This window comes from Carassius gibelio, chromosome B11 (genome assembly GCF_023724105.1).
Source record: "Carassius gibelio isolate Cgi1373 ecotype wild population from Czech Republic chromosome B11, carGib1.2-hapl.c, whole genome shotgun sequence".
Classification (NCBI taxonomy): Eukaryota; Metazoa; Chordata; class Actinopteri; order Cypriniformes; family Cyprinidae; genus Carassius; species Carassius gibelio.
Window position 1 is genome coordinate 4,919,839 of NC_068406.1, and position 11,354 is coordinate 4,931,192.

The following is an 11,354-nucleotide window of genomic DNA, read 5'->3' on the forward strand; positions in this document are numbered from 1 at the left end:
TAAGGGATAGAATCATGTGCCATTAAAAGTTCATGCAAAACTGTTGGGTAAGGCAGAGCTCACATTGGAAAGAGTGAGGGCCGACAAGACAATGTCAACTCATAAGAACAATTAAATTGTTTGATGTGAAAAAGATAAGTGGTCAAATGCACAAAGAAAAGAAGAGGCTGAAGAGGATGGATGTATGGCCTAAAGAAAGATGTGAGGTTCCAAAACAGATTCAGGCATACTGGACTTACAAAGAAGAAATGAGCTTCACAAGCACTTCTTTTTAAATCGCCAAAGCTCATTGTTCCAAGCAAATTGAGACAGGAAATGATGTTCTGTATTGGCCAAACTGAAGAATGTGTTTCCCAATGTCCAAAGCAGTCCAAGAGAGCCAAGGATATCACATCCAATACCAGGAACACCTTGGTCAAAATTCGGCAGAGATCTGTTCCATTTCAATGGTTCAGATTACTGACTGCCTGTTGAGTATTACTCCAAATTCCCAGAAATCAGCCCACAACTGCTCAGAGTGTAATTGTGGCCGTGAAGTCCATGTTCACGAGGCATGGTCCACAGTGCACCAGCACAGAGTTCAGTGACTTTGCAAAATTGTGTGACGTCCAGGCCAGGACACACAGCTGGACGAGCAGCCAAACCATAAAAAAACTGTTAAAGAAAGCTCAGAGTGGCAAATGTGACCCTTCCATTGCTTTACTGGAATACCGAAAACACCATTGGGCGAAATTAGGATCCAGACACATTTTTACCAATACATTTCCATGACTTCTGAGACCATGTTCATGACCTAATGTTTCATCATTTTACAATAAGAATTCCAATCTATTCAGATTTTTCAAAGCGTATGTTAACTAAACTAAACACAGGGTACACATAAGTGATGGGACTATATATAGCCTATATGTCTCTTTGAGATCAGCTGTAGAGATTTCACAGTCATTAAAGGTTCAGCAGCTAAGTGATCATTTCTGGTGAGCTATTAAGAGTCCAGTCTAGTGTAAAGCTTCATCAGTCTTCACTAAATCTGTTCTAAAACACAAGTGCTCTCCTGAGAGACACCGAGTGCAGCTGCTTCAGAGACTAACCTGTTCCTGCTCGCTGGAAGAAGCTTGCATCCGAAGAGTCTCTCGCTTACAGCACATTATACTCGCACTGAAAAACATCTGAAACCTTAGAAATAAACTGAAATTGTATTTTCTGATAAAACTTTATTTTAATGACCAATTCTCATTATTAACCACAGTAATCAAGATTTTAGGTTAAAGTTAATCAAAGTTGTCCTAAGGCAAGAACACATTTTGGTTTAAGGAAAACTTTGATGAAAGGTTTTGATCCACTTCAAATGTTGATTACAGTAGTTGTTAATCAGCATGCATATTTGTACTTATTGAGCAGATATTAATGCTTTATTCTGCATGATCATATTCTAGATAGATACCTTAATCCACCCCATAACTAAACTTAACCACCACCTTATTAACTATTAATAAACAGCACATTAGGAGTTTACTGAGGAAAAGTCATAGTTAATAGTGAGAACTGCTCCCCAAACTAAAGTGTGACCCTATTTTCTTGTAAAACACTCCAATAATCCCCATTGACAATAAAAAAAGAATTGTTTTATTCACAAATGTATCTTGCAAGTGAGGCGTCATTAAGACAAACCTCAAACACTCATCAGCTCTTCAGTCTGTAATCCGATTTGTAGTCATGGTGGTTAATGGAAGTCTTGTGTAGATTCGTCCCTGATGACATGAGCAGCACTTTAATGGCAGATCCCAGTGTGTGTGTGTGTGAGTGAGGCTTCAGCTAGTTAGCATACACTGTAACAACCTCGTCATTAGGGCAAAAGGATATTTCTTCCATTGATGAGCATTCAAGAGTTGCTGTTTATTCTAGCATTGCTGTGAACTCCTGGGGATGAATGAGAAGGTTAACAGATGAAGTCTCCAGGACTTCAGTCACTAGTCTTCTGGTGATTCTGACCATGTCATCAGAGGAGAGCTCTTAATGAGGATGAATGAGCGTGTTGATCTCCTCTGGGATCCATCATACAGACCATCACCAATCCCAGCATCACAGATAAACCCTCTTGTGTCTCTGGGGTCAAACGCTCTCTGTATTTAAGGCCAGTCTCCAGATCTGCTCCCACACACACCACTAAACCAGTGCAGGTCCGGTAGCTGTAGTGGTACTGTAGTGATGGAAGCGGGAGTGTGGTTCATGCTGCTGGGCGTGCTGCTGGTCATGACTGATATGGGTCAGTCCATCCCCAAAGACGGCATGCTGGAGTCACGTGAGGACACAGACAGAGACAACATGCTGGAGACTCCAGGGGTGAGATGCACACTCTTCTGTGTTTGATGATATAATATGTGCATGGCAGCAGGTAGATGCCTTTGGCTGTGAAATTTCTCCTATATTTAAAGAAAGCTTCCTTATTAACTCATGGCATATCAGAGCAGAGAGTTTAAAGTCAAAGAGCAGGTTGAGTGCTGGTGAAGGAGGGAGATGCTGACTGTCACTGATGTGTAACAGGCCACTGAGGAGCAGATGGATCATCTTCTGGAGGAGCGTCTTCTGGTGGAAATGTTGCGCTCTTTACTCCACAGCTCTCAGAGATACGAACGCAACCCTTCAGTGCTGCACCATCCACAGCGGTGAGCACAGTTTAAAGAAACATCTTTTTTTATTCATTATTTCTAAGATTCAGTACAATGAAGCAAACTTATTTTTTACAAGGACATAATAAGCATCACATATTAACCGCATCTTTAAAGTTACCATCTTATTCAATAATGTCGACAAGGTACAAATCTGCATACTTCTGTAAATACACTTGTAGTGTAGATTTAGCTGCTGTTTTCAGTCCTTCCACTGAAAACCTATATCTGTGAGTTTTGATTGCACACAGAGGAAGGGTCTCAAGAGGACCATGTGTTGGGATCATGACCGGTAGAGATGTGTGTAGCAGCGGCGTGAAACATCTCAGTAATGTTAGAAGAGGAAGAGGCCCAATACCGAACCCTGAGGTACCCCAGTGGTTAGTTTATGTGGCGTAGACACTGCTCACCTCAAACACACTCCACTGAAAGTCCTTCTGTAGAGGTGGCAGAGTGCAGCTGGAGGGATGTTTGTGTCACTCTCAGTAGAAAAGAAGATCTGGTGATTTACTGTGTCAGAGACAGTGTATAACTAGATCCCCTGTTCGGCAGTACCATAACATTTACACCGTTCTTAACATTCAATGGAAGATTGTGGGTTGTCTGTAAGATATTCTCTACCTTAAAGATGACAGAAATATCCGCAGGATTTACTTTGGCGTTATTCTTTTGCTCTCCAGGTTTGGTCGGGGGACTCGAAGCGGCTTGTCCACAGAGGAACGGATACAGTCTCGCGACTGGGAGACTGTTCCTGGACAGATATGGAGCATGGCTGTGCCACAAAGATTCGGCAAAAAATAACACCACCCAGAGTGAGGTCTTTAAAGTTTTGTAATTAGTAGATTTGAAACATCTATAAGAATCTCATTCTCCCAACCAGTCAAACACAATCAGTCACTCTTCTGCACATTTCATCAAACCCTGTGATAGTAATTATAACACACCAAAACAATAATATTTAAATGTATTTAATACACTTCGTAAGTTGTGAATGAGTGAATGGAAATAGACACATGAGGGCAAATTGTGATTATTCATCCACTGTAAATCATATGTGTTGTGTATTGTATTTTCTGTCTATGAATAAATGCTAAACTTCTTGTTCAGAGACATTTCTGGTTGTTCTTATTCTTGAATTTTTAGCTTTCTTTTTAGAAATGTCTACGGCAATTACATTTCCAGTTATTGAACATCAGTGGAACCTGTTGGTTGATTTTAAAGTTCTGAGTAGACATTAAAATGTCTAAATCAGAAATCTGATTATATAATCTTTCAAGAACTACACCTCAATAAGTCTTAAAATTTGTTTGATAGACAAGAAATTAGTGTAAATATGATCTACTTTAATAATAATAATAATTTAATAATAATTTAATATATATATATTTCTTTTTTTATTCCTGGACAAGCCGCTCCAATGCTATTACAAGCACTTTGTTAACATGTATATAATTAGGATTTTGTTGTGAATAAATCAAATAAGTTAGCAACATTTTGCCAGTTAAAAAAAGATTTGCTACTTGATATTTACACGTGTCAATGTAGAGAGCATGCCAGATGAGCTCAGGCTATTTTATTTTTATTATATCTGCCAAAGTTACAGATCTACAGGCTCATTATAGTCTAATAATAATGCATGATACAGACATGCATACATTTAACCTTATGCACATATACTGTCTAAATAAAAAGGAAAAAGTAAATAAAAAAGAGCATTGTTCAAATCAATAACCCAATGAAGTTTTTCTTTGTTCTGATGTACAATTATTATTTTATTCATTATTATTTTATTCATTACTTTTTTTCTTTTTTTTTCCTTTGTCCTCTACAGGTTCTTGTAGCACTTATTTTTTAACCACAATAATAATGGTGATGTCTGCCTGAGTAAAGATTAAGATACAAAAATAGTTGTAACAGCGAGTCTAAGTTACTCAAATGATCATTTTTAGCCCACAGATATGGTTTAACAGGTCTTGTTACATTAATTCTCTCTTTCAGTAGCAGTATTTTTGCATTAAATGCAATATTTCTTGATCAAATAACACCAATCTCGCTTCCTTTCAGACTCTGTTTATATGAGGTGAGTTTAATATATCATCACATAAATCAAATCTCTCTGTGGTTTTCTCTGAAGATGGATCCGAGCACTGCTTCACGTCATGCTTCTCCTTCACCGCCAGGTGGCGCGATCAAACACCGTTTACACTGATCGAGTGACCGCAGGGGGGCGCTATTTACGGCGTGTCCTTAAATCAATCAAGGCTTATGTTTATTTGTTTAATTATTTTCTAATTAAAAAAATGAACATCTCTCTTTACTGACCTTTATATCATTATATCATATTTATTTTTGTTTAGGAACAATAGGAATCACGTGTTGCTTCTATTATATACTTTATAATACATAACCAACTATATATCCAAATCTCACATGCACTGCATGTAAACAATCCAAACTGCTAACGTTACATGTAGAGAATTATGCGATATAAACATTAATATCATGCTTGGACACGATGTGTATAGTGAACCACAGGTACAACTTGATAGAATAAAGTGAATAATAACCGTGGATGTTGTTCTGTCTAATATGTAAACTTCTGGAACGAGTCATAAGAGTTTTATTAATGATCGATGTCATGTTTTTTATGCTAACTATTCCTGTAAAAGAGTGCAACGCCAGACTTCCTTGAGTCTCTGCTATTGTCTGACTTCCTCAATGGACAGTTTCCTTAATAACAAAAACATATCTTACGAGATTAGAAGAAATAATGAGTTCACTATCACAATCAGAATGTTTTTATAAAGAAGGTTTCCAGGAAGGAAATGGGCGTGTCTGCGCTGCTGACGCACAGTGACGCACGGTCTCGCGATATTTGGTGGCGCTGGGTCTTGATATAATCCCGGCGCGTCTGTGTGTCCTCTCGTTCGTCCTCAGTGCAGGATAACGATACTCTCGCATACGACAGCTACAGATACAGGCCACAGACCGCGAATACCGCTTACCGACACCGTGAGAAAACAAGCATCTCAGACATACGTGAGGTGAGTAACGTTAGCTTGTTCTCGAAGAATCGGCTCGGAGCGTTCGGTGAAGGACGCGTCTCCACGCCATACTAGTGTGATTACTGTAACGTCAAGAGTCTTCACCTCAGGGGTAGATTATCTTTAAATCTAGATCTTATTACACGATATATCTAACAACTTAAGCGAATGGTCACTGGCGAGCTAGAAAATGTCCATTTAATGAGTAGATTCCATTGCCTTTCGAAAATTAAAATTGGTTTAATTACAAAAAATTATATAAATATATATATATATATATATATATATATATATATATATATATATATATATATATATATATATATATATTAGTAGTAAAACCAGCGTTAATTGAATGGACTGGAATCATTACAAATTAATTACCATTTGTAAAACCAGAGTTTTACTACAAATGTCATGGTTGAACTATGGCTAGAGTTGCAAAACCGATGGTATTTGTAGTAAAACTGGTTTTACAAATGGTACTCAATACGCCAGAAGACCTGTAACTAGGTTTACTACAGTAAAATCATGGTTGATTGTGGTAAGAGTGGTTCGAGTCCGAACTCGTTTGTCGTGAAGCGGTCAATATAAAGGTGTGACAGGAGTCATGACGTCACTCCCACCTGAAGCTGCCGGTTCACCTGTGAGCACCCTTCACTCGTCATGCACTGCTGTGTGAAAGGGTTAATGGTGTTTGGAGAGCATACTGAGCTCAGTGTAGTGCGCTCTGATTCCTGTAAGACTGAGTCATGTGTCTGGTTTATCCCTGAACCATTGTCCCTGAGCCCGCTGACCTTCAGAGCCGTCCCTGAAAGAGAAAAGAGGCACTTCCAAAACACTCTGGCACCAGCGATGGAAACATACTTCATGTGTTTAAAACAGTGTTTCCAACTCCAGTCCTGGAAGTGTCTAAAATTACTGTATCCATGTATACAAAACAAGTCATTAGTCATAAGATTTTTGGCTTAAGGTACATTTAAAGAATATTCTATACAAGTTTATTTACCAAAAAAAAAGAGGCCTGTTCAGTGTTTGGTAAGTTACTCTAAAAAAGTAATGAATTACTAGTTACTACGTAATCACATCTTCAGCACTTTTACTGTATTACTGTACAAATTACTCTTTCCAAAAATGATACTAGTTATTTTCTAAATCCTGGTCCTGATTCCTGTCCAAACTGTTGCCTAAAATATCACTATATACTGAACATTAAGATCTGTACTCATGGAAATGACCGAAGCAGTCAAACCTGTTCATTAGGAGGGGTGCTAATACTTTTGTCTGTTTGAATGACGCTCCGCTGTGTTTCTCTCCAGACTCTCTGGACGATCAGTGATGGACGCCATCATCCGCTGCCCGTTCCTGTCCCGTGTCCCTCAGGGCTTCCTGCAGCAGGCCAGGAAGTCCTTGGTGGCGTACGCTGTGAAGTGTCCCGTGATGATGGACCTTGCGTCGAGGCCAGTGGTGCGCTCGCTGTGCTCCTCGTCCTCCAGCTTCCAGAAGAGTGAGAGCACTCCTCCGGCCGGCGAGGGTCAGTCTCCGCTGCCTTGAGCTTGACTTCAGTGTGTTAGTGTGCCTGGCTGAAGAATGTTCTTCTGCTCTTTAGAAGCCAAAGATGTGTCCGGAGGTCACCCGGTGCTGCCCGCGGGGCAAGCGTCCGCCTCCCGATGCCCGTTCCTGGCGGCCGAGATGGGGAGCAGTGGCGTGGTGCGGCAGGCCAGCATGGCGCTTCAGGAGGACGTCTCTGAAGTTCGCACCCTGAGCAAAGGTTTGTGTTTCAGGAAGTGTTTCAGTGTTTGGCTCCGCTGTGCTTTACTGGATGTTAGGAGGTGCATTTACAAAACCGTACGGTCAGAGGACTTTTGACCAGAAAGATGATATGCCTGCACCATTTGGAGAAAAATAGCTATTAGCAATTTTTTTTAAAAATCACTATAACATAAAAAAAAAAAACCATTTGATTATTTGAGAAAAAAAATATTATTATTTCTAAAAATATAAAAAAACGAACTAAAAACAGAATAAAAAAAAGTGTTTAAAAGTAATTATAAATAATTACTATGAATATTGTTATTATTACTAAATATACTAAAAAGGAATTTCTAATTAAAAACAGAAAAGAAAAAAAAAAATGATAAAGAAAAAAATAATTACTATTATTTGTATATTAAAAAAAAAAAGATTAAGAAAAATAATATTTATATTTTTATTATTACTAAAATATAATAAATACTAATTAAAAATAGAAAATAAAAAATGTTTTATGGAGAAAAAAAAACTTGCTATTATTCTATAAATTTATAGATAGATTAAAATATTCCATGTTGTTTCCATACTTTGCAATAGATGTCTCTCCGTCTGAGCTGAATCCTCTGGTGAAGGACACCAAGTTCGGAGGAACCCTGATGAAGAAGCTGATGAAGCAGCGCCCCGCTCGCGTCTCTCATCTGCTGCAGGAGAACATGCCCAAAAGTATGTGTGTCCGGTCACAGTGAAGAAACCCCTGCAGTGACAAACCACTTCCTGTTTTGAAATGCAGTTCCACATTGACTCTTCTCTTTCAGCCGTGTCCAACTTCCGCTATGACGAGTTCTTCGAGAAGAAGATCGAGGAGAAGAAAGAGGACCACACGTACCGCGTGTTTAAGACGGTGAACCGCAGGGCGACGGCGTTCCCGATGGCGGACGATTACACCGAGTCCCTGTCCTTCAAGAGAGACGTCTCCGTGTGGTGCAGCAACGACTACCTGGGCATGAGCCGTCACCCGCGGGTGCTGCAGACCATCATGTGAGTTTGGGAGGATGCCTCATCAAATAGACCGAACACAGACTTTTTAAATCGTTGGCTGAAATGAATGTGTTTCGACAGGGACACGTTAGAGAAGCACGGTTCAGGAGCCGGAGGAACTCGGAATATATCCGGGACGAGTAAGTTTCACGTGGACCTGGAGCACGAGCTGGCGGATCTGCACGGGAAGGACGCGGCCCTGCTCTTCACCTCGTGTTTCGTGGCCAATGACTCCACGCTCTTCACGCTGGCCAAGATGATGCCTGGTGATTATCCGTCTCATGTCTGACACGCACATTAGGCCTAAATCAAGGCATACAACAAACTAACTTTACTGTGTAATGCACGACTTCTGCATTTATGCATTCAATAATCAGACAAATAATCCAAAGCATCAGGTGAGGAAAAAACCTCACAATGGGATTGATTGTGATTCTGTACAGTGTAGATCTGAAAAGAGGCTTTATCTCCGCCTGTGCTGCTCTGTGTTTGTGAGATCGGGTCGCTCAGGTTTCTGAGAGCAGCTCTTCTCTGGTTTCTCCTCAGGTTGCCAGATCTATTCAGATGCGGGTAATCACGCCTCCATGATCCAGGGCATCAGGAACAGCGGCGCCAAGAAGTTTATCTTCCGTCACAACGACGCCAAGCACCTGCGCCAGCTGCTGGAGACGTCTGACCCCTCGGCTCCCAAGATCGTGGCGTTTGAGACGGTGCACTCGATGGACGGTCAGTCACTGACTCTCTCTCTGCGCTCGCTGTGAGGAGAGGTCAGCGCGTGTGTGTGTGTGCTCACGCAGACTGTGTGTGTGTGTGTCGTCAGGTGCTGTGTGTCCGCTGGAGGAGATGTGTGACGTGGCTCACGAGTTTGGCGCCATCACGTTTGTGGACGAGGTGCACGCGGTGGGGCTGTACGGCCCCCGAGGAGGCGGCATCGGAGACCGGGATGGGGTCATGCACAAGATGGACATCATCTCCGGCACTCTGGGTGAGTCTCGGAGACCGTGTGTGTGTGTGTGTGTGTGTGTGTGTGTGTGTGTGTGTGTGTGTGTGTGCTCAACTTCACGCCAAACCAGCCAAACCGGTTCCTCCTCTCACTCCACTGATAAAAATCATGATCTCTCTTCTTTTTCTTTTGTTTTAATTCAGGCTAGCTGTGCTTGTTTGTTAAGCTCCGCTGTTTAGCCAAAATTAGTTTTGTTTATATAATACAGCTTTAAAAAGATAACACAATCTTACATATTTTAGATTTGAAACACTTACACGGTGTATTAATCTTGTCTAGTATGTATTTTGATATCTAGCTCAAGGTTAGCTCAAACCCTGATCAAACACAACTAGCTGTGATTTTCTCCTCATCCTGCAGACATCGATTAGCAAACTCTGCTGTGTTTGATTAGCGTTAGAGCTGAACTCTGAACTGGTCTTTGTGATTTGTTATTCATGAAACAGTGTTTTAGCTCGTGATCACGGTTCATGGTGTGTATCTGCGTCTGACCTCTCTCCTCTTGTGTGTGTGTGTGTGTGTGCGCAGGGAAAGCGTTCGGCTGTGTGGGGGGCTACATCGCCAGCACTCACGCTCTGGTGGACACGGTGCGCTCGTACGCCGCAGGCTTCATCTTCACCACGTCTCTGCCGCCCATGCTGCTGTCCGGCGCGCGCCAGTCCGTCCAGATCCTGAAGAGCGAGGAGGGCCGCGCGCTCCGCCGAAAACACCAGCGTAACGTGAAGCTGCTGCGGCAGAAGCTGATGGACTCGGGTCTCCCGGTGGTGCACTGCCCCAGCCACATCATCCCCGTCAGGGTGCGCTCAACCACAGACTCACTCACACACTTTGAACCGTGCGTTGTGAGCTAAACTCTGAGTAGAGCACTGGTCGTCTGACGCGTGTGTGTGTGTGTGTGTGTGCTCAGGTGGCGGACGCAGAGAAGAACACGCAGGTGTGTGACATCATGATGAGCCGCTACAACATCTACGTGCAGGCCATTAACTACCCCACGGTGGCTCGAGGAGAGGAGCTTCTGCGCATCGCTCCCACGCCTCACCACACGCCGCAGATGATGAGCTACTTCACCGGTGAGTGACATCACAGCGCTTCAGCCATCACTACAGAAGTGTGTGTGTTGAGCTGTGTCTGAGTGTTGTGTGTGTTTGTGTGTGTGCAGAGAAGCTGACGGAGGCGTGGACCGAGGCCGGGCTGGAGCTGAAGCCGCACTCCTCCGCCGAGTGTAACTTCTGCCGCCAGCCGCTGCACTTCCAGCTGATGAGCGAGAGAGAGAAGTCCTTCTTCAGCGGCCTGAGCCAGCCCATATCGGCCTGCGGCTGACAGCACACGCCCACACAACACCCCTCTGCATCTGTCTGCTGTCTGAAGTGTTTTCTATTTAAGATGTTTGAGTGATGTTGTGTTCGATCAGTCAATCATTAATAAACTGATGTCACACACACACACCGGCTCTGTTTATTGTGTTGTCTGTGCTGGGGATTGTGATGATGCTGACCTGTTTCTCAGAGAAGAGAGTGACCTCTGTGTGTAACAGGGACACTGACCTGGATCTGCAGCGGTCAGGTAACGAGCGGCTCGTGTGTTAAACAGGTCAGCATCTGACCCACATCAGAGAAGCTCAGGGACCCTGTGCTGTCCGAGAGAGAGGAGCTGATGTCTCCGTTAATTATTTCTTCTTAATATCACTCCGATGTCAGCTGATGTCACTTCCTAATCTGGGAAGGGTGTCACATGGTACAGTTTTCTGAGAAATTGAGTGTGGGAAGCTATTAAACAAAATTAATCTTGAGTCTAGAGCTGGGCAAAATAACTTCCTCGTTTCCTCAAATACTGTCTGGAGCTTAACAA

General features: G+C 42.4%; 2 protein-coding genes across 2 annotated transcripts; both read left to right on the top strand.

The window, feature by feature from the left end:
• The first annotated feature begins 1,848 nt into the window (after positions 1–1,848).
• On the top strand, positions 1,849–3,683 carry npffl (neuropeptide FF-amide peptide precursor like). The gene is made up of 3 exons (XM_052568431.1): positions 1,849–2,343; positions 2,545–2,666; positions 3,350–3,683. Exons 1-3 carry the CDS (start codon positions 2,209–2,211, stop codon positions 3,468–3,470), a joined length of 378 nt encoding a protein of 125 aa, XP_052424391.1. The 5' UTR covers positions 1,849–2,208; the 3' UTR covers positions 3,471–3,683.
• A 1,841-nt stretch (positions 3,684–5,524) lies between these two features.
• On the top strand, positions 5,525–10,949 carry alas1 (aminolevulinate, delta-, synthase 1). Its single transcript, XM_052569383.1, has 11 exons — positions 5,525–5,713; positions 7,033–7,247; positions 7,323–7,484; positions 8,063–8,188; positions 8,281–8,503; positions 8,585–8,769; positions 9,050–9,229; positions 9,324–9,488; positions 10,035–10,303; positions 10,414–10,576; positions 10,666–10,949. Exons 2-11 carry the CDS (start codon positions 7,052–7,054, stop codon positions 10,824–10,826), a joined length of 1,830 nt encoding a protein of 609 aa, XP_052425343.1. The 5' UTR covers positions 5,525–5,713; positions 7,033–7,051; the 3' UTR covers positions 10,827–10,949.
• Positions 10,950–11,354: the final 405 nt, after the last annotated feature.